General features: G+C 43.0%; 1 protein-coding gene across 1 annotated transcript; it reads right to left on the bottom strand.

The window, feature by feature from the left end:
- Nucleotides 1–476: 476 nt before the first annotated feature.
- ephb3a (eph receptor B3a) lies at nt 477–27463 on the bottom strand. The gene is made up of 15 exons (XM_062429720.1): nt 27400–27463; nt 21703–21767; nt 18566–19238; nt 16357–16512; nt 14441–14776; nt 13559–13683; nt 12531–12687; nt 12225–12333; nt 11874–11926; nt 10712–10834; nt 9730–9977; nt 4644–4859; nt 4196–4345; nt 2754–2947; nt 477–588 (listed from the first exon to the last, which is right to left on the bottom strand). The coding sequence occupies exons 1-15, from the start codon at nt 27461–27463 to the stop codon at nt 477–479; spliced, it is 2781 nt and encodes a 926-aa protein (XP_062285704.1).

The following is a 27463-nucleotide window of genomic DNA, read 5'->3' as shown; positions in this document are numbered from 1 at the left end:
GATTGGATGGAAGGTCTACAGATGTGTGGCTGTCTTAAAGGAGTTAGTCTGAAGAAAACGTTTGAGTTGTCTTGGCACTGTTGTATCTTTCTAGACACTGAATCCTATCATCTGTGTGAGCTCTCCCGTCCTCCAGTCTGAGGAAGCGGGTGAAGTGAAGGAAAGACTGATTCCCAACCAGCAGAAAAACACATGCAGACATGCAAACACAACCTGAGAGGGGGGGGGGGCAATAGGAAGTTTGGGTTTATGTCAACAGTCACAAATCCACAAAGTGTCAAGTAATGAACACACACACTGTGATGGGAAGTTCTCTTAAAATTCTCCTGTCGTTCACGGAGGAAATGTCCCAAACGGTCCTCTCGCTGTATCTGTGGCTTCCTTCTTTTTTTTTCTTCTTTTTTATTTTACATCGAGATCTTCACGTCAGAGTTTCTAGGTAGTTTTAATTCTGTATCCTTCGGTTCCGCAGCAGCTCACACTCTGATGGGGAGAGTTTGGCTCATCTGTTGCCGAACGACTTCCTGACATGTGTCCGGACTCTTCCTGTTGTGTCCCGGCAGCGTACCTCCGAGCCGCAGCAGGTCCCTGCCAACACAAAGCAACACAGTTCAGCGGCAGGTTCACGGCCACTTAAACAAAACATAAAGCTCATTATTACTCCTCTGTGTGCTTCCATCCAGTGGATAAAGGTCTCATCAATCTTAGTGTTAGCGTAGGTAAATCCTGCAGACACCTACAACCTTGTGGCTACAAACATAAAATGTAATGTCAAACCTATTCATCACATATTTTTAGATTTAATAAAAGTTTAACCTATTTTTTCAGTTATCTTGAAGAGAGCTCCGCAGTGTCTGACTGTCCTTTGTTCCTCGTCCGGTGTCCTTGTTTTGAAGGCCCTCGTGCCTGAAGATACTTTCCGATAGCACTGCATCTCATATCCTCTCTCTCCCTGTGCTATCTGCCCAAACATCATTGAGCAGCCAATGGCAGGTGAGGAGCAGCGGAGATACGCGAGCGTAACGTTCGCACGCGCAAACACAGGAGACGCTCTCTAAATCATGCTCTGACAACATGATCCTTTCTCTTCCCCTCTCCTCCTCCTGCTCCTTTTCCGTCTATCTCTTGCTGTTGCATATAGATGAGGCCATAAATTAATCATTGGCATGTCATCTGCACACAGTGACGCGAAGCATAACATGCATACACACACAAGCATCACAAACACACAAGCATCACACACACACACACACACACATACACACACATATCCCTCGCCCATCGCGGCATTGGGCGCGCCCTCCCCCGATGCATTAAAAAGCTCATTAGCAACCTAATTAAACACATTCCTCTCTTTTAGCTTCTCCTCAATCTCCCTTATTACTCACACTTCATCACCTCCTGCTTTTCCACATCAGCAGCTCTGGCTGCTGTCTGTCCTATCACCTACATTCCAGCATCTAGCCAAGTATAGGGGGAATTAAACCGAGGTCAGCCATTACATTTCCACACACAATTAGCTTCACTGAGCCCAAATCCTGGCATTGGAATCGCCCTTGGGGCCCGGTGTTAGAGTGAAACTGTGTGCCAAGAAACTCGCACAAAACCTGGATACTGTATGTATGAATTCTGCCTTTTGTGTCGTTCAGAAACAGGAATCTATCGCCCAGGCAGAGCCACAGTTTTGAGGATGCGCGCTTGGTTCATTATACATCACTACGGAACTGAGGATCTTGCATCTAAACTAGCAGTAATCATACTGTTGACTGGGTGCCAGGATGACAAAATTCAGAACAAACAGGATGGCTGGAACATTTGGAGTCACTGCGTTCAAAACAAAGCTGGAAAACAACTCGTCAGCGCGACGGCTACCTATGAATAAGTCAACTTCTACACTTCAGGGAAATGTCAGTGGAAAAGAGGCAGGCGTCTGTCTGGCGGTGAAATCCTTCAGCTCAAAGAAGCATCCTCCCAGATCAACCAGAAGCATAAAACAAGCCAAACCCAACAAGCATGAACCTTGTTGTGTCTCTCTTTAGGCCAGCCGTAATTTTTTTTTTACTGTGACATCTTATTCCAGCAGGCCAGCCACACAGCTCTGCTCATGTCTGCACGAGGAGGAGTCTTCATCCTGCACTGCACAGCCGTCATACGCAATACAGGGGACATTTTCACACAAGGTGAGAGAGAAAGAGAATTGCATCACCTCTTTTTTATGTTTGCACTCCCCTGCCGCAACTGTGGAAAAACCTCAAATGCATATATTTCCCACAAGTGTAGCTGCCAAGTCAGCCAACAGCACAACAAACTGCAACACAGGCTGACTTTCTGACTTCCTGTGAATTTGTTAACAAATACTACAAAATGTCTACCACTGGCGTCTGCATTTAAAGCCTGGTTGCTGTTGAAGCTGCTGAAGGCACACACCATGTGATGTATGCGTCTCTAAAAAACACAGATAATGTCGCACTAATTTCCACATGAACGTTTATTTGGTGCAATCCTCTACAGACTATAAACCCAGTGAGATTTAAAGCTGCAGCTATTAAGTCTGTAAAGTTGTTAAATCTCGCAACAATCGTGCCGAGGTGTCAGTACAATAAAATGCTCTGCTGATGTTCCTAAAAAGAGCTGAGATGTAACACATTTCCAAAAGCACAACTTGCAACTTCCCCACATTTACTCCAGAGTAAAAAAATGTATTAAAAAAAAAGCAGTTCTGATTAAAGGCTCGCTCTGTTCCTGCGGCTCACCCTGAGTAGGTGCTGGTCACCACCTTGAGGCTGGCGGCGTTGCGGAGCAGCTTGTCCAGGGTGCTGACGATGCGGGAGAACTTGGGCCTCAGGTTTCTCTCCTTCATCCAGCACTCCAGCATCAGCTGGTGCAGCACCATGGGACAGTCCATAGGTGGGGGCAGCCGGTAGTCCTGCTCTACTGCCGTCATCACCTGGGGACAGGAAGTCATTGTTAAAAATGTGGAATTAACAGTAAATTGTATATGTGTGTGTTTATGTATAGGTATTAAGCCAGAATACAGCCCACACAAGGGTTTAAACAGATTTCTTGTTAACATTTTTGTTACCATTTGGCTTTGACTCATTTGTATTATGTTCATTCTGTTTGGCCTTTGTTAGCGTAGAGGAAAAAATAATCCCCGGTTACTGTATAATGTCGTATATTAGACAGTTTGCTGTCACATATTCCAATCTTTCTTTCAGTATCTGTACGAAACTATACAAACAATATTCTCAAACTTGTCACTTTAAAAGTGACATGATTGATGAGAACGACAATAAGTGGAGGACAGAAACGTTTGCTCATTGATTTGTTTTCACCTAGCAACTGCATTTCTATCCATAAGCTCTGTATGGGTTTTAACTCCCCACAACAATAAAAAATTGCCATTTGGGAACAATAAAGCGTTTCTGCTGCACTCCTCTTCTCCTGCTGCTCGTCCTTTGATTTTTATGTCGTGCTTCTAGTCGGCGAGCACCTCTGTTTATATCTCGTATTTGTTGGCTCTGTTGCTTATTGAGCAATGACTGTGGCACAAAGGCTATTGGGAACAATAGAGGGCCTCCACTTTGATGCTTTCATTACTGCATGTGGGTTTTGTTATGAAAGTTATACATACATTACTGGCATTTTTCATTCTGGGTCCTCTTTGCTTTATTGCTATCAGCGTTCCAAGTCTCTTTTTGAAGCACAATACAGAGCAGCTATTCCACAGAGAATAAAGTGGAGGTGTACACATTGCTTTGGCACTTTGTTCAGGGAGGAGGAACCAAGAGATTTCTTTTTCTTTCCTGTGAGCTCACTGCTGTAGTTACGATGTCTGTGCAGTGCAGATAGCCTACAGGTAACAACGCCCGTAAAAAAACCTTTTCCTGAGCATGCCTTTGTGTCTATGTCTGGGAGTGTGTCAGGAGGGAGCTTTGCAGTATGGATTTGTAGGGGGGTGTGCAGGCTAGGGCTGTAAATAAGGTGGTAAAAACTAGAACACAGGCACACAGCTGCACCAGCATCTGCTTTGAGGAGATAAAGACAGCAGAGCAGGCCCAGGTCCAACATGTTACGCTGGAAATCAAAGCTACAAAAGCTAAGCTTAAACTCCCAGCAAGGCCTAAACTTAACATAAAACTCTCTGCATGTGCGTTTGGTCTATAGATATGTGTATGTAGCATGTTTAACTCACATCCTGGTTGCTCATGTCCCAGTACGGCCTCTCTCCATACGACACCACCTCCCACATGACGATGCCATAACTCCATACATCGCTGGCTGAGGTGAACTTCCTGAAGGCAATGGCCTCTGGTGCCGTCCACCGAATAGGAATCTTCCCTCCCTGCTCAAACACACACACAAAGACACAGAGGGGGATGGTATCAACATCCTGGGAGACGCTGCAGACACATAACAACACACACATGCAGACGCTAATGCAAATTTCACAGACGGTCTTGCACGCTAACGCAAATATTGGCACACATGAGCAGTCACACATGCATCCATATGCACATGTGAAACAAGTGAGGGGGCTCAGATTAACAAGCTCAATTAAACTTGCGCTGAGTATACAAACACAAAGCAGAGTTAGCAAACACACTTACACTCAAACACACGAACACACACACAATACTGACCAGGGAGCTTGTGTATGTGGGATCAGCGGAAGTGTCGTCCAGAAAGCGTGACAGACCAAAGTCAGACACCTTGCAGACCAAGTTACTGTTGACCAGGATATTCCGGGCAGCCAGGTCTCTGTGAACATAGTTCATGTCTGACAGGTACTTCATCCCTGAAGCGATGCCACGCAACATCCCGACCAGCTGCGTCATCGTGAAACGCCCGTCGTTCAGCTACAAAAAAACAAAAAACAGCCAGAGAATGAGGGAGAGAGTACAAGAAAAGGTGGTTAATCAACAGAGAAGAAAGTGAAGGAGTGGAAAATGATGAAGAGAAAAAAAGAAGACATGTTAGAATATGAAGAAGTAGAAGATAGGAGAGAATGTAAGAGATAAAAGGAGCGAGAAAGCACCAGAGACGGCCAATCGGTCACTGAGGCCACATAAACATGACATCTGTCATAATGCTTCACGGCTGCTCCTGACAATCAGTGACAGCTGACCTTTTCATGCAAGCTGTCCAATTAGCTGATTAATTAGACTCTTTACTGCTGTAGTAAAACCATTAAGGCCCAATTTTGAAGCCAGATGAAAAACAGAAAAGGAGCTGCACTCAAATCAAAAACAGCAGGGTTTTTTTCCGTCCTCAAACTAGTTGCAGGTACTGGCACTGCACGGTTGTTAACATGACTTCTTCAGGCGAAAAAGCTTTGTTTGCATTTCTTTTTTTCGTTTTGTTTGTGAACATTAAAGCAAAAGTGGCCCGTTGACTGAATGAGAATGGCATGTTGCTGAAAGCTCATTTTCCCATTTGAAATCCCTCGATTTGGAGAATTTTCCCTTTTGTGTTAACATTTGAGAAGCATGAAACAAATCTGAGATTAGGGCTTTAAGGGGTTTAAATTACAATTCTCCACATTTATGAAGCGTGCCACAGTAGGATAAACTCTAGATTGCAATAAATCAGCGCTCCAACCTGTGAGGGCTTGTGAAACCTGATGTGTGTGAATTAAACTAATCAATGCTGAGTCAATACACAATTAACTGATGGAGGGAAAAAAAGTAAGAATTTCTGCAAAGCTGAAACTACACTGGGCTTCTATTTCTTGACCTGCATACTTAATTCAAGCAGGATTTAGAGGAGAAAAAACAATTTTCAACATAATCAATCCCTTCTTTGACTCCACAAGGAGAAAGACGTGACATGACAAAACCATAAACATTCTGCTTTGTAGTCTGCACACTCCAATGAAGTCTGACAGCAAAATAAGCCAGGATAGATGGATGTATAAACAGCCATGATTCATAGCAGGCCTTTAGAGCCGTGGCGGTGTGTGCACATGAGTGTGTGCTGTGTATCTGCATTGTTTCTACATGTGCATATGTCATGTGTCTCCAGGGAGCTGGAGTACGAGCTCTCCTGTGTGTGACACACATGGACAGTTTTGTGTGAGTTAACTCTGTAGTCCCCTTATTAGACCAGAACTCCGAGTTCCTCTGAGTCACAGACAGTGTGAGAGCGGACGCGGGGGTGAGTACAGCACAGTACCGCATAGGCCGAGGAGTGTTTTAGCATTATTTGTAAGACAGCTGACTGAGAGGAGTGGGTGAGAAGGAGGAAAGAGAATCAGGCTGGACACTGTGTACAAGTGTAGGTCTGCAACTAATGATTGTTTTCTTTATCATTTCATCTACTGGTTGTTTTCTAAAATAATAAAATAATAAAAAACACCTATCACAACTTCCCAGAGCCCAAGATAATGTCTTCATATTTCTTGTTTTGTGTGATCAACGGTTCAAAAATATTTTTAGTTTAATGTCATAGACGACGAGAAAATATCAAGCACAAACCAGTCAGTTTTCCACAATTTCTGCTTAAAAACTACTCAAACAATCAATTCGCTATCAAAAAAGTTGATTAATTTTACTGTAATTGACAAATCGTTTCAGCTCAAATTTTTTTATAATTTCTGATTAACCAGTGGTTTTTTTTAATTAATTGATCTTTTTCTTGGTATATAAAATGGCAGAAAGTTGTAGAAATGACAATCACAAATTCCCAGTGCCCAAGGTGATGTCTTCAAATCACTTCCTTTGTCTGAACGATACCCAAAGATATTCAATCTTCAAAACTGAGAAAAGCAGCAAATTTGTAAGCCATTTTGCTTGAAGATTCCCTAAGGACATATTTTAAAACACCTAAAAATTCTCTGCTTGAAGTAATTAACTGAGCCTGATATGCTTTTTCCACCAAAAATGATCAATACCTTGTTAAAATCTACCTTTTTCCCTTATTTCAAAAATAATTTTAGTTTCCAAAGTTTATATACTTAACAAGTCTATGTGTACTCCAAGTTTCTACATCACAATTTCTGCAAATTGCATACTGGATCACGATTAGCTCCAAACTAGTTGTGATGTCAAAAATCCTGCTGGTAAGCCCGCCCCTTAAACTCAGAATTTTTTGATGAGCACATTGAAACCTTTCACTTTCAGCAGCTGGATGTGAAAACAGTCTTCAAGTGTCAAACTCTGCACATACATCATTCTGCACAGTGAGACATTAAACTATAGGATCGAGAAAATAAACACATTTTTGAGTGGAGGGAGACTTTAATAAATTACTTAAATAATCCTCTTGTCTGTGTTCTCTTTTTTCCCCTCCTCTACGCTGCCACTGTCTGTACTCACTATTGGTACAAAATCAATAAAAATAATTGTGAAAGAAAGAAATTACTTCAAATGTTTGCTAAAATGTGTCCGTATCCATAAGAATCGACAGCTGTCAAACGTCTGGTCAAATTTATATTTTTGCTTATTTGTAATTTAATCGTATATTCACTTTTTTTGCACTGGCTGAAAGGAGTTCTGATTTCAAGAATCAGACTCATGCTCATTCTTCATTCATTTATTCACTGATTTAAATAATCATTTTGCCAATGTTGGTATTTTATTTAGTCACACTTCCTGTATAACTGCTTGTGTTTTGACAACATTTATCATCTAAGAGGTCTAGATAACAATCACAATATTGAAGGGTATTCTTTTGTATTGTAACTACTACTGGAAATAATATTGAACATTTTGAAAACAATACCGAGCCCTACAAAATGATGTCCAATCATTTTAATAATATGTCTTGGTTATTGTTCCTTAATGGGTACATTCAGACAGGAAACATGGTCACATGACATGTTTTGACCCCACTTAAGCGAAGACAAGATGATCATTGTCATCAATTTAGAAACACTAAATTTCTCATCTCCTCTGGTAACAATCAGCTGTCCATCACTGAAAGAACAACTGCTTTTAAGGGATATGAAAGGCAATTTTCTATATTTTTGTTATTGTTGAGAAATTTCATGTCAGAGTCAAACCAACAATGAATGTGTATGAATTTACCTTTTGCTACATTGTATGTTTCTTATATAACTTAAATGTAAAGTCAAGACGTTGTGATATGTAACACAACAAGCTGGGACAGCGTTCCCATGCATGCATAATGGCGTCTGCCTTACAAAGAACTACTCTCCAGAGACTGAAAACATGATCGCTGTTATAAAGTCTTTGGAGCCTTTTCTAAACAAACATGCCCACACACACACGCACACACACACACACACACACACACACACACACACACACACACACACACACACACACACACACACACACACACACACACACACACACACAAACACACACAATACTTCTAAGAAGGATGAGTTCATTGGTGGTTTGGCTCTGCACATGAGATTTGTTTACAATAAGAAAAACACAGAAAATCACCAGCTTTATCCTTTAAGACCAGCAGCATTGCATTGATTCACCACAAACATTAAAGGTATACTACGCAGGATTTGTCGGTTGGTGTTTGTAAACACACAGCTTTCAAAGTTGGCCCCTCCTCCCTGGCTGAAAGAGAGAGGGCAGCGGCGGTCGAGCGAGCTAGAGAGTGACTGAAGAGAGGAAGCGATGCTGGCGAGAACAAAGTCGTGAATCAGTGAATCAGGATCAAGAGAAATATAACGTTGTTTCCTTGTTTCTTGTTTCCCTAACCCTAACCCTAACCCCTGCACAACCCTATTAGAAAGTGCAGCATTACATGATTTTGCATGAATGCAGAGCTTCATCCTGTCCACTGTGGCCTATCTGCTCTGTGTGTGTGTGTAGCTCAGCCTCGCCCTCGGTCAGGCAGACACACAAACCTGCAGCTCTTTATACATCCATGACACAGAGACAGAGAGCAGAGTGGAGCATAGAAAATAGATCAGTGATGTAACCTGGTTGCTACACTACGAGTCCTGACCTCATACTCTGTGCACTGTTATTGGCTGGGAGCTACACACTCACTGACCAAAGGTTGATGCCAAGAAGCATCCAGAACACAACAAAATAATAAGAAAATAGGTAGAAGGCGGCAGAGTCTCTGCAGATAAATACACCACCTTACATTTCTAGTGGGCCACAAGTGATGATTGAGAGTGATTACTTTTGTATGAATCAATACATATTTTTAAAGCAAAATCCTACACAGTATACCTTTAAGTAACCTCATCTAGCAGCTACAGTAACTAGACTTCCTCACAGTGCAGCCATGCAAGAAAACACATTTTATTAAGCATAATTGACATGTAATAGCCCCCACACAGCTGAGAAAGTACTGTGTGACACCTCATTTCTCATCTCTCCTTTGTTCAGCATTTTGTGTAGGTGGTGGTGGTCTAAATGAAAACTCTGATCAGTAATGTATTCTGTAGCCGTACAAAGACTCTCTAATACACTGAAGCAAATCTACCCAAAGGTCTGGTGTGTGACAGTTTTCCACCCGGAGTTTGTACATTGGAAAACCTGTCAGCATCAGTCAGTCACGTCAAGCAGAGAAACTATGGCTGTCTCCAGGCGTTATATTGCACATTTAATCTCTATCACTCAGCAAGTGATCGCCTTGGGGTGTTTTACAGAGAGTAAAACATTCCGATAACCCAGAGGTGTCACGATTGTGAATGACTGTCAGTGTGTGTGTTCCTCTCATCTTTGATAAAAACAGTAAGTAATCTTCTCAGTCAGAGGTGTTGCGGTACACACTTCCTGCCACGCTTACCCTGAGGAAGGAATCGAGCGCTCCATTCTCCATGAATTCAGTGATGATGAGGACAGGGCAGCTTCGCGTCAGGACACCTTCCAGCCGGATCACGTTAGGGTGGTCGAACTGGCCCATGATCGAGGCCTCAGCGAGAAAGTCCCGTCTCTGGCGCTCGGTGTAGCCGGCTTTCAGCGTCTTAATCGCCACCACCATCTCCCTGCGGCCGAATTGCTTGAGCCGTCCGCGACACACCTCGCCGAATTCACCTGGGGTAAGACAACGGGGTGGGGGCGAGGGGAAGGGGTGGGGGGGGTGGGGGTGAGGGTGAGGGTGATGGGGAAGAGGGGTTGAGTGAGCAGAGGAAAGAAGAAGAGGAGTGGAGGGAAAGAGGAAGTTGGGGAAAGTGCAGGGAGAGGGAACATTACTGGTCGGATTTGGGAGTGAGGGAGCTGATTTGAAAGAGTCGGGGGTCGGCTTCAACTGTGAAGGAGGATTAGAGAAGAGGAGAGGAAAGACCAACAAGCAGAAGGTCAGGGGTCAAAGATGTTGGGGAGAGAGGGTGTGACTGGTATCGATCGAGTGTGGAACCTCGGAGCAGTGGAGGGAGAGAGAGGACGGGCGAGGAACCTCAGGGTTTTGCATTTGGTGTCTGAGTACAAATGTTTACGATGGATAGAGAAAGAGAAAGAAAGACAGAAAAGACAGGGAGCAAGGTTGAACGAGCAGGAGCAGACTGTCATTTGAGGTGATGTTAGGACACAACATGCCACTGGAGAGAAAAAAAAAAGACTAGAGGGAAAGAACTAGTGAGATGATTTTCACTTCAATCCTTCCCACCCGCAGCTCTCATGCACCCTCTGAATCCTAACCCTTTTCTCCCAGAGAGGACTCTCCTACAGAGCAGAACTCGGGGCTTGGTGGTGCACTCCTGTTCAAATAAATGATTAATAAACCTGAATCCTTCTCTGTCCCCTTAGACAAAAACAGCGGCGGTGTTTACCTGCACCGATGACTTCTTCTATCTTCACGCAGGAGATGTCTATTTCTTTGGCAAACTCGTGGATGGCGTCGTTGGGGTCCTCGTAGGTGAACGGATCGATGTACACTTTGACCCCTGGAGAAACTGAGAGGATAAAGAAGAGGTCGACGAGAGGTCAGCATCTAATCACACATGCCTTTGAAATATGACTGAAATCAATGTCACAAAATTAAGAAATCATATATTCATATATATCATAATATGACATAAAATACTACTGATATCCAATTAGATTATAATCCTTAAAGAAATAGTTTGATTTTGTCAGTAATAAGAGTTAGGTGATCAATACCACACTCAGGTTTGTATGGTAAATATGAAACTAAAGCCAGCAGCAGCCAGTTAGCTTTGCTTAGCATAAATGCTGGGAACGGGCAGGAAACAGCTAGCCAAAAAATGTACTAATTAACAAGTTATATACATACAAAAACTGATATGTAAAAATGGAAATTTGTGTTTTTTTAGGGCGTTATGTGCCAGACTGTTTCTTGGCTGTCGTATATGCTGGTTGGCTGCTGACAAGAAGACTTCCAGTGCCTGGCAGCTTCATTTTATTTAATGACTTAAATAAATGAGATGCATGATAATTGGTGAGTTTTAGAGGTGCTGGTGGGCTGATTTTTATCTTTGGACGGAGCCAGGTTAGCTTGTTTTCCAGTTTCCAGGCTATATGCTAAGCTGGCTATAGCTTACTGATCATCAAGCAAGAAAACAAATAAGTGTATCTCCCAAACTGTCAAAATATTTCTTTAATTGCGACAAAATTGTGTAAAATTAAACATAAGATGATACAATCACATCAGCCCAATGCAATTCCATAGAAAGTTGATACAATAATTATTGCCAAACTCTATATATTTATTATTTTTGCAATTGATATAATGTAATGTCTGTAATTATCTGTTGTCCCTTAAATGTTACAAAGACACCTTAAACCACATATCTTATAAAGTTAACATATAAAAAAGGATTGTGTGGACTTCATGGTCACGGCTTCCTCCAAGCAAACACAGAAATGGCTTCTTGCCTCAATCAGGTGACTGGATAATTGATTGAATCAGTAGGTTAACTGTACTGGCGTGACCACGGAGGACATGGTTCCAAGCAGAACACATAAACTTACTGTATTGCTGCAGTTTTTCAGTGTACTCCAGCTCTGAGCCGCTGCGCTGCTTCCTGTAAACAAGCAGCACATGAACAAAGTCACATTCACATGATCAGTCTTGACCCTTTCAAGGTACAGCGAATCAAACTAATATCTAACATCACTATCAGATGAATCCACATACTGCCAGGGTAAGAACACAGAGAGCGGCTCTGTTTCTCTTTCTTCCAGAGCTCCTTTTTGAAGCTAAAGAGTCAGTATACACCCTTTGAAACCATGTAAAAATTTAATGAGCCTCTTTGTTCAGATTCTAAATAACAAAATGCAACATGTAGTTCAGGCTGTCAGTAATAAAAATCAAACACTTACTTAAGGCAGACAACAGAGATTACCACCAAGGCAACAATGACCACCAGACCGGCGGAGGCTGAGCCGATGATGAGAGGCAGCTGGTCCTGTACCGACTTCTGAGGGTCACCTGGACCAGATAACACACAAAGACACAAATGAGTAAATAACAGTTGAAGAATGACTTAAGGGATTAGAGGGGGGTCTGTGCTGCATGGGTAATGGCTGCCAATTAAGGCAGCCATAAAAACGATTAAGTCTGAGCCCTCATTGAGAAAAGCTATAGCAGCAATTCATCAAGAACAAAAGCAGAGAGGTTGTCCATACTGTGTAGATTGGTGCTGAAGTCCAATGGGTTGCTGTAGCGTCCGTATCCGGCAACGGTACGAGCTCTAACCTGCACCACGTAGGGCGTGGCCGCCCTCAGCCCCTCCACCTTAGCCGAGCTGTGCTGGGATGTTACAGTGTGCGACATCGCCTGGCCCTGAAATACAACAATAGACCTTTATAAAGTAGTAATAGATCATTTTCAGATGCCACATGTAAGGAATCCAGCTTTGGTCCTCAGTTGGCATCATGACAAAAAATTAAATTGGACCACTGCTGACAATGAATAAGACAATGTTATTATATCGTTAATAATTGAATTCATAAAATGTACCTTTGCTCATTTTAATACACTCAGCAGTTTTGCCACTACAGTCTTTTTCCATTTCATTAGACTCAGTTTCTTTTGATGGCTAACATGAGCTAACCCTAGTGGGCCATAAGTGATGATTGACAGTGATTAGGGTTGGGGTTAGCTAGCCCTAACCCTAACTGTAAAAAATACTGAAAATTGACATTTGGTAATGATGATTGTATGACGTTTCACTGATTGTGCAACTGCTACATTATGTTTCAGCATAAAGCCATTAACCCATCTTTTACATGATGGTAAAAATCCATGTTCAGACAGCATAAGATACAGCTCCCTTCATTTCAAAGCAGCATAATCAGGAAACACATTGTTGGCAGATCATGTCCTGTTAACATTTTTAGGAATGTGAATGTGTACTTTACCATCATCACAGTTATTAAAATGGCAGAATTGTATCTGCAGGGAATTACTAGGAAATCTGATCAATATCGATGACTTGCAACTCACACCAGTTGCTGAAACTGACAGTACATACTCCAACAAAATACATTTCTAAATTCCCCCAAACCCATACACACAGATCGTTTCCAAATTACATTTCTCAGCATCTAAAAAAAAAGTTGCTCTCTGTACAAGGCTGGAGAAGTAGATTTTCAAAATCAATAAGGCAGAGTGAGACCTCCATTAAGGCAACTGCTAAAAAGTCAGCACTTACCCTCTCATGGTATTTAATCTCATAGTCGAGGATGACCCCATTGGGTTTCTCGGGGGGCAGCCACGACAGGCTGAGAGTGTCTGAGGTGGAGCGCATCAGATGGACGGTAGGCACCGCTGAAGGTGCTGCGGGTAGACATCGGAGAGGAGACACTTTACATTATAATGTGGGGCACTGGGAAAGTTGCTTCACTTATGACGAATGGGAATTGTCACTTCAACTTCTGACTTGCCAGGATTTTCTCTTTTGAAATCACAAACCATCACAGTAAGATCATAATTATCCGAAGTTCCTCAACTGGAGTAGTTTTAGAAAAATGGTACTTGCTTAACCTTCACTGTTCTACAGTTTATTGATTTGTGAGGCCTGAAAGTGACTCAATTGGCAGTCATTGTTCTGGGTCTATAAACTGCAGTAAGGTGGATTAAGTGCAGGTTAACTGGGAGAGTAATTACAGCCTGTGAAAGGTGCTGAACAGTTTAGTTGATGATGACGCTGCAAATATGAGAAGAGGAGATGTTGAAAGGTGACATTGTCAGTGATGTAATGTAAGATGCCTGGTTGACAGTGTGCTGAATGCTGACAGTGGAGATAAAAAGTATACTTTGCATTTTATCTGCCTTCCCTGTTCCTTGCCTAGAAAAACAGAGAATTTGTCCCATCTGTCGCTCTCACTGAGTGTATTCAACAATGTTTACTGTTAGTGCTAATACTGCTCTGGATAGTGAAAGCTCATTAAGACACTCACTGACATTGACTGAACGTAGGATCCACTAACCAGCCTGTTTCATCTTGATGTTAAGTGGTATTGATCAGGGTAAGCTATATTAATTAACTTGGTTTGTGGACACATCTAATGTCATTGACATATCTTCTACTGACCGGCTTGGTTGGTGGTGATGTTGACTGTGGAGTATCTGGGTGAGATGGGGTTCTTCCCAGAGACCCCGTTGACAGCCTGCACCTCGAAGCTGTAGCGGGTGTGAGCCTGCAGATTCCTCACCACCACCTTCCTCTGCCTCAGCCCCAGCCTCCGAGGGGCGATGTCCACGTTGTCGTCACAGCGCGTGCAGGGACTCCGGTCTCGAAGGCATTTTTTACACACCACGTTATACACCAGGTCGTTCCTCCCGCCTGTGTCCTCGGGCTCCTCCCACTCCAAGGACAGTGAAGTCTCATTCACGCTGGATATAACGTTGCGAGGTGCTGAGGGGATAGCTGCACAAACACACCAATGTTAAAGAAGGTGGGCAGGCAGAGTAGAGGAACACACACGAGAGACTTTAGCCTTGCTCCCTATGCAGTGCTTACATTATCCTCTCTCCACACTGATGACAGAAAAAAAAGCTTAATTTCGATATAAGAAGGCAACAACGGGGAGTATTTAATGTACAGAAATAGGCGAATACTGTAATCCTCTTCTTTTTATAGAGGCCTTTTGCATAAATAAAACGCTCCAAACAAATCCTCAAGATGCAGCAATGTACATGGATACATGTAAAACACCACAAGAGGAAAAATCTCTTCATGGTTCAAATAAATAAATCAACACATTCAGAAACTGGAGGATAAATACAACTTGTCATGCACAAACAGAACACCACTCCTCATCATTTAGTAATGTTCCTTATAGAAAATCAGAATCCTGTGCAGCTCTGCAGTGTGACTATTTCTATGCATAAACCTTATCGGTGCTTTTGGAACTGGGCTAATCCACTGTGATAGAAAAGTCATGTTGTTGTATCAGTATAACCCAAGGCCACCTCGTTTCAATAAGCAGTATTGCGTTTTGAGTGACGAGCGTTTGAAACCTGGATGAAGTATGATAACCACAGAGGGAGGCAACAAAGATTGGCTCTGCAAACGCGTTTTTCATCCTATTACAGCGAAAAAAGAGAAGGGCCTTCCCTCTGAGCTTCGAGTGGCAGAAAGTCTAACCTGTCTCACAGCAGAGAAAGAGAGAGAGAGAGAGTGAGAAAAAGAGAGCGAGGGAAAGTAAGCTCTCAGGGCATCAAGCTCTCCTCGGCCAAAAGTGCCCGTCCGCTGAATTCAGCTCCTTACCCGGCTCGCTCTAAGCCGCAATTCCACTCGCACTGTCCTTTCTAATTAGGCAGACTCAGTTCAGAGTGGAGGCTCTTCTAATTGGACACCCGTCTAAAACACACGCTGAGCCCAAGCTGCCGGCCATTGACTGGCTGAGCCTCGCTTGTGCAACACACTGCTTCTAACACAAAGCACAGGCTGCCTGGCACAAGCTCTGACAAACCGCAGGGACTGAACTGTCAGGCCTGTGCGTGCGTGTGTGTTTCTGTGTGTGTGTGTGTGTTTAGTCGGAGGTGGTGCTTGTGTCCCTGCCCAGCCTGTCTGTGCGTGCTGGTCAATGTCAGAGTCCACAGTGTTGCTGTGACGAGGATCTGGTGAAGACAGTTGCGGGCCGTGTGTGTCATTTAATGCGTGAAAGGCCCGTGGGGGGCGATTTTACACGGTCATGGCAGCACATCTCTCTCTATCAGCACAACTGCTGGAACTTCTTTTAAAGGTCTCTTCATGCAGAACAAGAATAGACAAGCTCTTCAGCATCAGACCGTGTTAACATGTTACCACGTTACCAGCACCACCAGGTATCATGTTTCCATTTGAAATATTGACACGCAGCTGCAGATTTGCCATTTCGAACAAAACAGCTACAGCGAGAGCCTGGCAATGATCATTTAGAGTACATTAACGGAGCCCTTCTCTGACTCAGCACTAGAAAAGCTGAGGATTTTCTTCGGTCTGTGCAGCGGAGGATGACTTACTGGTGCAGGCAGAGTCAGGGGGGTCACTGTCAGCACGGTAGAAACCATTTTGGCAGGGACAAATATTGGCTCCTCGGACGCTGGTGCGACTGTTGGAAGGACAGGCGATGCAGGATCCCTCCCCGAATTTGGATTTGAAAGTCCCAGGGATGCAAGCTGGATGAGAGGGAGAGAAAAGAAAAAAAGGACAATGAAGACAAAAAAGAAAAACTAAACAAAGCTGTCACTTGTGTAAAAGACAAGCTGCTATTACGTCTGTCACGGAACAAAAAAACTGTACCAGCGGAGGCCAATATTTATGGGGAAAATGTTGATAGGTAAGTGAGAAATGGCACACACTTAAGCATAAGGTCTTATCTATACATTTGCATCTGCTCTCTCGTTTTCTCTCTCCCCTCCAGGTGACGTTAATCTACCCAAAAAGAGCGGTGAGATGACAGCAAAGTTTCATGTTGAAGAGGAGGAAACGGAGGATGAAGATTGAGATAGACTGTTGACAGGAGATTGCTGTTGTCAAGCAAACAGGGATGGAGAATGTTTCTGAGATACAGGATACACCCAAACCCATCAATCAGTGTCTGTTCAGTCATCAGCTCTCCAAACCGCACGCTGCATACAAACAAGGCCTCCAAATGCATGCAGAGCAGCTCCATAATAAGCCAATAAATCAATCCAAATAAAAGGACATCAGACCAGACATAAATTAGCTGAGAGGAGTTAAAATATACAAAGTAGGGTAATCTTAGACGATGTGTCCAAGCGATTAATTTGAATTCCAAAGTGTCACGCTGAAGGTTGGCTAATATCAAGTCTAAAGGATAAACCAGCATAAGCCCAGACTAAAGAAGGATTCAGATAAAGGGGATTAGCAGCAAAAGGTCTGGATATATCAGCCTCCAGAGCCCCACGCTTTACTGTTTGCCACATTCCTAACTGGTGGTGTAAAAGTGGGGTCTCTGGCAAACATCTGTCCTGTCAGCGTGAGGCCTCGTAAAATGCAGCCAGTGAGAGAGACAGTGTGATTAACTAGTTGGGCTAAGTGGTCTTTCCACCCTAATTCCCAACAATGGCACTTTTAGGAAAATCAGCGCAGCTAATGGCCCCCGCATTGTAGCTCTAAAACCGTGCAATAAAAAGCCAAAGAAGATAAGATGAAAATGTTTTTTTTTTTCTCCATCGCATAATGCACCGAGACCTTTGGGCTCAACACTCTCTGATCTGATTTATTTTTCTTCTATTACACAGTGCATCATCATTATATTTTATTTGTTTATTTTCCTCGCTTCTTTCAAGAGGGTGCTGAATCACCCCCACTGTCTTGCTTCAATCCATTAACCTCTTTGGAGGGCATGATGATTTCCCTGTTTCTGATACACTAATGTTTCCCTCTCTCCCCCTCTACTGTCTCTCTTCCTGCTCCTCCTTTTTCTCCTCCGCTCTTCTCCCTCGCCTTCTCTCCATCTCATGCGGCGTTTGGCTGCGAGCGGTGACGGGACTGAGGTAAGAAATGAAATGTCGGAGTGATTAATGTTAGCGTGGCAGTGTTGGCTCACGTTGGTCTGAATGGTGTTAATGAGTGTGGCCGCCTGTAGATTAACTAACGGGAGGCCGCGGAGGAAATTACACTTCCTCATCGCAACCGCTGGCTGAGGCCCTGGAGAGCTTTTTATCAGGCATTGGCGGCAAGCTTTTAACCTTGAGCCGCCAAATGGCAACGAATGAGCTCTCCAGCGCGTGTTAGACACGATTTCTCACGCCCAGGTGAGAGGAGGCTTTGCTTGTCTGTCTTTGACTTCCTGCAGCCGCCCCCCTCCCTTTTCATTCTTCGTCTTTTCTGCAGCTGTTTCTGTCCCATCCTTGGCAATACACACCTTTTACTTCATCTTTCTTTCTCTGTTAATATCTCTCTTCTCTGAGCTCCCAACGCCTATCCCTCCTATTATCTGTATTTTCCTTGCGAATCTATTGGCTCTGTATTTTGTGCCTTCCCGCTATCTTTCTCTCCCTTCTGTCCTGCTCTCACAATATTTGTATGCTGCCCCTCACTGCAACACCTCATTAATTCATACTCTCCTCCACCCTCCTTCACCCCCTTTCAGGAGCCACACAATAAATGCAGAGAAGAGGGCACAGACTGAGGTGACTTGCACCGAGCATACAAAGGAGGTTTGGTTAAATAAAAGTCCAAACGTCTGTTAAATACACATACCCTGGCACTGAGTCCCGTCTCCAGAAGGTTCGAAACCAGCGATGCAGGTGCACGAGCCCACAGGAACCATCCACTCGCCGTCCCCGTTACAGTACAGCTTCAGAGGGACAGACACCTCCATAGCGTTGGTCACACAGGCCCCCGGAGCAATCACTAAGGAAGTAGCTTCTGCACCTGTAGCAGTCTCGGGGAAGACAGCGAAATTGGCAATGGTGGTGGAGCACTTTCTGAAGAAAACCCTGACTGAGATGAGAGACATGCAGGCGCCGAGGTCCTGGAAAGCCAGGTAAAAGCCAGCCTTCGAGAGCGGGCCAAAGCTGCGCACTTTGGTGTTGATCCTTCCCGCCTCCAGGAGAGAGAAACTCTCATCTGGGGCTATAGTATCCACCTTCACATAAGGGTTCTCCCTCCACAGAGGGCTCGTGTCTGTAGCTGTGTCCCCTTCTGACTCATAGTAAAACAGATTAAAGGTCTCTTTACAGGAGCCGGGGATGTTGGGGATGCTGGCACAGTCACGGACGGAGAACTTAAGCTCCACGTAAACACGCAGTACGCCCTTGCGGGGGATAAAGTCTGTCCTCAGCCAGTTGTTTTGATTGGGCTGTCGGACATTACACACCTGGTATGTTCTGATTGGGCTCATGGAGTCGTCATAGCCACTAACCTCCTCCCACTGTGGAAACAACAGAGAGATACTGTGACACAAGAAAACATGAAAACAAGGAAATTCAGAAGAAAGACATTTCTGAGACATGACTGATGGAAACAATGAAGAGAATAAGGTTTACACAGTTTAATTAATAATCAAATGCTTTTTCTTAATGCGATAACAGTTCTGCTTCTCATTGGGAAGCAACTGAACTCACTTATCTAACATGCTGTTAATTAATATTGAGTAATGTTAAATGCAGAGCAACAGAATGCAAACCATTCAAGCACACAGGGCATTACAAACAAATGTCAATTGACATCTGATATACACTGAATATGCAAATCAAACACACACAAACACACACATACATCATTTCACCTACACCATCACCATCAGACTGTCGTCACTTTTGGGGACATTACATAGACTTACATTTATTTGCTGGAGATTTACCCTAACCCTAAACATCACCACTACTTGCCTAAATGTTACCATAACCTTACCATAACCTTAACCACTGACCAAAAAAATCAGCCTTCTCCTTGGGAACAAAATTACTTGGAAAAGCCTTCCCCAATTAGCTGGTCATAAGTCTGAAATTTGTCCCCAAAAGTAGCCTATGACAGACCACACACACACGCGCCCAAAGAGACACAAACATTCCCACAGTGTGATGTGTATGTGTGGCTTGTGAGGACTCATTTGCTGCTAAAATGTTTCTAATTGCATGAATCATTCAGAAATTCCAATCATTACGGGCTATTAATAGAAAACATTCGCCCATTAAAACACATTTCACGCATTATGCCTATTTGACTAACAGTCCTGATGCTGATCACGTGTCAGCTGTTTGGAGGTTGTTTTGCATCAAGGATCATCACAAATATGTTGGAGGGGGCTTTATAAAAATCTACCTTCAATAGCTATGAAATAAACCACAGACACGTATACAGCGCTCATACTATATCTATAACTGCTGCAGAGCAGATTGAAACAGCCTCAAAAAGAGATTTGGTGTCTATAACATATACATTTATTATCGGCGCTTGAGAGAGGAGAGAGTATAAAACTGCACATTTGAAATTGCAACATTCTCCATATATCTATAATATAAATAGAGTGAGTTATTTATTGAAATGGCCAACTAAATGCAATGCTGTGAGTGTGATTGCACCATGGCAGCACTCCTGAGCACTTCAGGTTATGCAGAATATATTACAGTTATTTTCCCATGCCCACACACACAGTCTGAGTGCAGATATATGCATTTGCTGTGGTTAATATAACAGGGGACTGGTGTCTTTTACAGTTTGCTTTCAAAATAGTTATTTAATTACTGACATGACTATTTTTTGGGGTGAAGTTCAAAATATTAGAATATTATATGGTGGTAACAGTGATCTTTCTGTGATATTGTATGGTAACTAACATTACAGTCTATGATAAATGGCCCAATTGTTCAATAAATTTAGTCCATTAGGAAATAACCTTGTGAGAAGTCAATCTTTTTTGATTTTTTCCCTAATTCCCTCTTGGACTGAATGCTTCGTTTCCATAACAAATGAGGTTCCCAGAAATTGATTATTTCAACTGGAAGAAAATAATGCATAACTCATCTCACATCTCTGAGCTCCTGTGCAATTTATTCCCAAACGATGAGCCCAAGAGTCAGCATTATACGTCGTAAATCACCAGCAACACGTTGATGCACTACCTGACAAATATGATAATTGCCGGCCCCCGAACGTATGGGCTTGTCAGGCATGAGGAGAGGGGCTGCCTCGCCAGTCATGACATATGACTTCATGGATGCTAGGACATTCAGACTCGGCCCTGGTGGGGAAAAGGAAAGAGCCGGGGCTGCCGAAGATCGTTTCCATGGAAACCCACCATTTCCATTGACTGACTTTGCGCTCACGTAGCGAAGACAAATTACACTGGCCGGGAGTGGGGGAGGTCTGTCAGGCTGTTAGCCCTGGGGTCAAATTCATGTTGTTTTATTTTCTCACCATTCCTATAGGGGGGTATCAACTGAAAACCTTAATTTCTGCCTGTAATGCGCTCTTGGGCCCATATTATAAAAGAAACAGACACATGCTTTCAATTATCAGGCTCTCTATCCTAGGGAGGCGTACAAGGTAGAGCCTACCTAATAGTCCTCACACACTGGGGGATTTGCTTTGTGTATCTGCTCCCTTGTTTGTTTAAATTCTGTGCAGTTCATCAAGCGTTATACATTTAGCTAAATACTGAAAATCGTCGATTTCATCCCCACAATATCATACATTGTTTTTCTCATTTGCTTTTTTACTATCCAAGAAAGCAAACACACACCGCACAAACAAAGATATAAAACAGTAGGAGGTGTGCTGTTCAAGGCAGACTGGGCTCTATTAACTAACAAATGGAACAAATGTTATTAAAGAGAAAAAAGGCAAGACAAAACGAACCCGATACATGCACACACACACACACACTTACTCACCCCACTCTCTGGGAATGTAGTCCAGGCCAGCTCTGTGGTTGCCCACCGACTGTCCATAAGGGTTTCTGCAAATTGAGAGTAGGAGGAAGGTTGACAAACTGGTATTAAATGATGTGAAGAGGGAAAACGAAATTGCTGCATGGCATTAAGGACCACACACACACAGACACAAACACACACAGAAACACACACACACACACAGACACACACGTGCGCGCGCCCACACACACACACGTTCCCTCTCTCTGTTTGACAAAGGATGCAGGTAAAACTTCCTCTCCCTCTCTTTCATAACCTCCACCCACACGCTCTCAGTTTTTGAAAGCCTCACTGCTCTGACAATCATGGCATATCTGTGATGCCGCCAAATTAAGGCTTTCTCCCTCTGAAAAAAAAAATTATGTGTTTGTCACACACAAATGCACATCTTTCAAAAATCATTTGTGGAGCTAAGAACAAAGCATCCTCCAAGATGCCTTCAAGGGAAATATTCCATTAAATAGAGCTCATTCAGGGAGGTCATACAAGCAGCAGGGCATACATTTGACACCTGAAATTTGAGATCAGATGTTATCTTGGAGGTTGTTTTCTTCACCTTCTTTACGACTTTGTGAGGAGGTGAAAGCAGGACAGACAATCAGAGGCCAGATGAAGAATAAACAGCAGGATCAATGGGTATTGTTGTCAAGCTGTCAATCAGATGTCACCTGGTCCAGCAACTTCACTTCACCTCAGCTCACCAACCTCAACATGTTCTCAACATACAGCTGTGGCCGTGTTGACTCCCATTGTTATGTTGCTGTTAGCACATAATTAGTGAAACAATTACACTTTCTTCATGGAGACTCAATGACACGTCGCCTGCTGTGCACCATTTGCTCGCAAGTCGTTGATAACGGCACTAAAGGAGGGTGTGAGAGTGTAAACAAATAGCATGTCCTGTGTAGAATAACAGCGGCGTGGCAGTAAAATGAAGATGCACTCTTTCCCAGGGAGCGTGGCTTTTTGTTCTGGGTCCATACTGTTGGTTGATGTTTTTGCTTCAAAGGCAGAAAACAATGCAGTTTAAAGAACAGTGTGTCCTTTGCTTTTGTGTGTCAATAATAGAAGTTATTTGATTGAGTGAATAGATCACTGGTCCATCTGTAGCTGCTGCTGAGCTGGAGATTGCAGAGTGTTTACAGTCTGTGCTGCAGTGTTCATTAGAGAAAACCACAATGGCTTATTTTTCTTTTTAGAAGATGGGGATAATGAATAGTGATATGTACAAAAGGACAGATTACATCTGAGGGATTCAATTGAGTCAACAGTGTGTTTAAATTCTAACCAGACTGCAGGTAGAGGGAGAACTAAATATGGTTTTCTCTCCTTATTTTACATCTTCATATGGTCAAACTCACACTGTAGAGAACACAAAACCAGTAAGACTTGTTTGCATGCAAATTAGCCCGCTGTGTGTGTTAATGGGAGCACAAGTTGACAACTGGTATCAGATGTGCAGGGATAAAGTACTTATTTAATGCTCTCAGAGCTTTTTGTTCCCCTTGAAAATAATGGTTAGTTTGGCAGATCATGGTCCAAGAGGGAACAAGAGGGGTACAAAACAAATGTTAAGGTAATGCATAACTAAAGCAGGATTCATGATTCATGAGGATTTGATGCATAAATTATCATGAATCTCTGTTGCTCACTAAGAAATGATCAAGTCAAAGTGAGTGTCTGTGATTTGTTGACACAATTACCATCAGTGACTGGGTCATGCAGCAACATATAGATGTTTGAAGGACTGCAATAGTTAGTCAATTAATCAATTAGTTGCCAACTGCTAAATTAATTATTCAACTATTTTGGCAATCGATTCATTGTTTTATTGTCATATTTTAGTTAAAAAAAAGGGTAAATTCTCTCATTCTATCTTCTCAAATGTGAATACTTGCTGGTTTCTTTGGTCCTCTTCTATGACAGTAAGCTAAATATCTTTAAGTTGTGGACTGTCAGGACAAAAGAGGACATTTGAGGATGTCATCATCTTAGGCTTTGAGAAACAGAAATCAACATTTTTCCCTATTTTCTTTTTTCATTCCATTTCATTTCATTTTTTACACCAAACAACTAACTGATTAATCGGGAAAAGAATAGATGATGAAAAAAAATGTTAGCTGCCACCCTGGAAGTTTGTAGTGATAAAAACAGTTTCATATTTCTAATGAAAACAGGTACTGCTCTGCTTTCATATGCATGGATCTGAAATGCTTTTTTTTCTACATAACTGGATTCCAGCTAATTTGATGGCGTATAAATCAAAGTGACTGTGGAAAAAAATCCTATCATTAATAGATGATTCATTACACTAATCATTCTACTAATCATAAACACATAATCACTTGATCATTTCTTAACAGTGAGCAGGATTCATGATACATCCTGCATTAAATCATCATAAATCAGGCTTAAGTTGTGTGCAGAGCACAGTATTTTTAAGAAATGAAAAGTGGGCTGGTAGGTTTCAGATGAATAGTGCTGCATTAAGTTAAAATCATTTAATCTAAAAAGAAATAAGTGGCACCATCTTTGTGGACAGTGGGGATCACATTTATCTCTGCATGATATTTAATAAGTAATAATCATGCACAAAGAAATTTGACACTACAATAGCTGACAAGTCTTTAACTACAAAAGCAAGTCCTGTAACTCATTTGTAAAAGCCTTTTCATTCTTCTGAAGACGTGACGACAGCAGTTAATAACTTGAGTTGTAGAGTCTAAATACACGATTGTGAACAAGGTTGTTTTACTGATTAGCACGACTTGAGTCGAAGAGGAGGAACTAATCAGCACTACTAATCAGTGAAATCAGAGACCGTTGTGTTTGCTTGGCTACACTTGGCCCTTGGTGGCACACAGCTGAGAGCTGCCGGACTACATGCTGCTGATCCGTGTATCACGCCTGCCTCTTAAGTGCCTGATCCAGCTAGCCACGAGTCTGACCTGATGCTCCTTTAAACAGGCTTCACCTCACACTACACACATGCAGGGGCAGCAGGGTGACCATCCTGTATCTGTAAAAGCTGAGTTCAAGCCCCCATGAAAGCAGGATTTTACCCTACTCGAGCATCTTCCATCCCAAAGGTGTTATTCTGTAGCCGAGACCGTCCTCAAGAAAAATGAGGAACCCTGGTATTGTTATAAAAACTATTATTAACCAGCAGGAGTGGATGACAGTATATTGTCGAGCTTGACATCTAAGTTCAAGCTCGCTTTAATGCACTAACATTTCAGAACAAAAAAAGTTTTTGTTCATGCTATCGTCAACTCACTAAATCCAAGATTGAAAAAGATCCCATTTGTTCCACAGCTCCCCCCTCCCTGTTAAATTTACAATGCCTATGAGATTGCCTCGCTGCCATAACTCAAATCCAGAAATCTCCCCCTTCTCCCATAAAACTACAGCAGCAGTGGAGTCACTCTGCCCCTGGGTAAAAAAACACAATGCTGCAGTGGCAACTTTAAAGCATCACCACCCATGGCATTTTGATCACCAGAGCCAAAATGCCACACATCTCTGCATTCTCAGTGCGCTCTGGGAACTCACACATGCTTATGTTTTATTCACTTTGTGAGAGCGTGTGCATCATGAAAGGGAGGCCTCGCCTCGTACTACACTGACACTCGCTGCCAACAAGCAAACATATGAAATATTAACAGCCAAACATCATCATCAGCTATTGGAGAATGATCAAAATGTGAGGCTATAAAAAAAAGTGGAGAAAATCTGAGGTTTGCGTGACTTCTTGACTCGCACAGAGCAACGGTTCATTTGAATATGTGTGTATGCTTCTCTATATAGAATCACGATGAGTGTGATGCTTCATTTGTCACTTGATGAGGAATTTCTGAGCAAGTCAAGCTGACCTAATTCCATCTGTCTTCAGGGCTGCTTACATCTGCCTTTACAGGTCAACAAATAATTATGCTTGCTGATATTTTGATCTAGAGAAAGCAGCTAAATGGGCATGAAGCACTCCATTAATGTCAAACTCATCTAATGCTCAATGATTCATCTACAATACATACATACATGCTTTAGATTATTTCATAAAATGCTTTCTAAGTGGTCATCCATCTAGTTTATGAGCTTTTAAAATAACAGTACAGTAAACACTGACTGTGAATGAGGGTAATACAGCATAAAAATGTCACAGTTGCTGAGGCTTTTACTGCATTCTGTTGGTGCGAACTGGAGATAACTCATCACTTGGAGCTTTTGTAAATAAGCACACACTTCAAGTTGCAGTCCAGCTTGCATCATCCATGCGCAAACACTTGGAAATCTGAAAAAACAAATTCCAGATTCTAGCCATGTGTTGAAATCCACCAAGTAAGCAGCTAAATAACGGCAAACAACCCGCTGAAAAAGGCCTTCTTTTTCCCACTCATTTAAACCCATCCGATGATCTGCCCTTCATGTTTATACTCAGAGGACAAACATTAGTTAACCCCTGAGCCTTGAGTAACAGTAAAGTGGCCGGGCTGGGAAACGGGGCTGATCATCTCGGCGTGAGAGCCCACTGGGACTTGGAGGGCTGCTGCCGCTGCATTGATTTACTTGCTGACACCAGAATTGATGAGGGATCGGGCTGGCCACGGTCCAAGAGAGGCAGATTGGACAGGGAGAAAAGAAGGAGGCAAGGCAGAGAAATGTAGCTACAGCTCAGAGAGGAGGAGCTGGGTGGGTGGGTGAGTAGCAGCAGAGGAGGCGAGGGTGGGCTTCTCCCCGGAGCAACAATCCCTCGATGGTGGAAAGAGCTTCGGGGGCTGCAGCATACTTGTTAAGCCATTGACCTTTAATTCACACTTGTCATCTAATATGTTTCACATGTGTGTCCCTGTGGTGCTTCAGGGGGCTGAGATTGATCCGCTCTGGTCTGTGTTCAAGCGTCCAAAGCACTGATTGGCGGTGGCCGAACCCCACCAGCAGGTTTTAAACCTTTGGCGTGCATCGTATGAACAGTGTATTTCTCTCTTGTGACAGTGGCAGCAGAGGAACACCCCACTCTGCCTGTCTCTGTGGTGCGGATCAAACCTCTGTGGGGCAATGGTGGGGGGGGAGGAAAGGTGGGGCAGATGGGCACCCTCACACTCAGCTTGTGGGTGTGACAACAACAGGGACAATAGCAACAGGGCAGTCCTTCAGCCGCAATGGGAACACTGGGATGTCATCACACACTACCACATACACACACACACACACACACATAGAAAGACAGACACACCACATGCAGAGGGAATGGGACGTGCTGCTACATGTGTACATGGATTACAATCAAAAAGCAAATTGATACTCAGCATAATTGCCTATTTAACAGAGCGGGACGGCATGATATTAACAGCTTTAATTAACCAAAACATGAAGGGAGTCTTGCTTACAGATCTGATTGAATCCTATTGAAACATGTAGAAATGACTGATGTGAGGATTAAACTGACAGGATGGACCTTCCCAAACATGATTTAAAATGTCAGATATCAGATAGCTTACACACACGCTCTACTTTTTCCCTCCCTATCCATTGTCTATCTCGTATCTTGTGTGTGTGTTTTTTTGAATGGCCAAATTGAAATTCAGCCTAACAGTCCATTGTTCATCAGCGGGAGGAAAAAAAAAAAAAAAGTAGTGATCAAAATATAAAGCGACATACCTTCTACAGCCAGCACCACAGGAACAATGAGGCTGCACACCCACAGCAAGTAATCCATTGTCAT

The sequence above is a fragment of the Scomber scombrus genome, chromosome 11 (genome assembly GCF_963691925.1).
Source record: "Scomber scombrus chromosome 11, fScoSco1.1, whole genome shotgun sequence".
Classification (NCBI taxonomy): Eukaryota; Metazoa; Chordata; class Actinopteri; order Scombriformes; family Scombridae; genus Scomber; species Scomber scombrus.
This window is presented reverse-complemented; position numbering and strand designations above follow the sequence as displayed.

Bases quoted from the DNA above. Each gene is read 5' to 3' on its own strand.
- ephb3a (XM_062429720.1), bottom strand. From the start codon at position 27,463: ATGACAATGGATTACTTGCTGTGGGTGTGCAGCCTCATTGTTCCTGTG. The intron at 14,777-16,356 runs GTAAGTCATCCT...GTGTTTGTGCAG, and splicing joins CCCTGACTCTGCCTGCACCA to CTATCCCCTCAGCACCTCGC. The intron at 4,346-4,643 runs GTCAGTATTGTG...GTGTTTGAGCAG, and splicing joins CCACATACACAAGCTCCCTG to GGAGGGAAGATTCCTATTCG.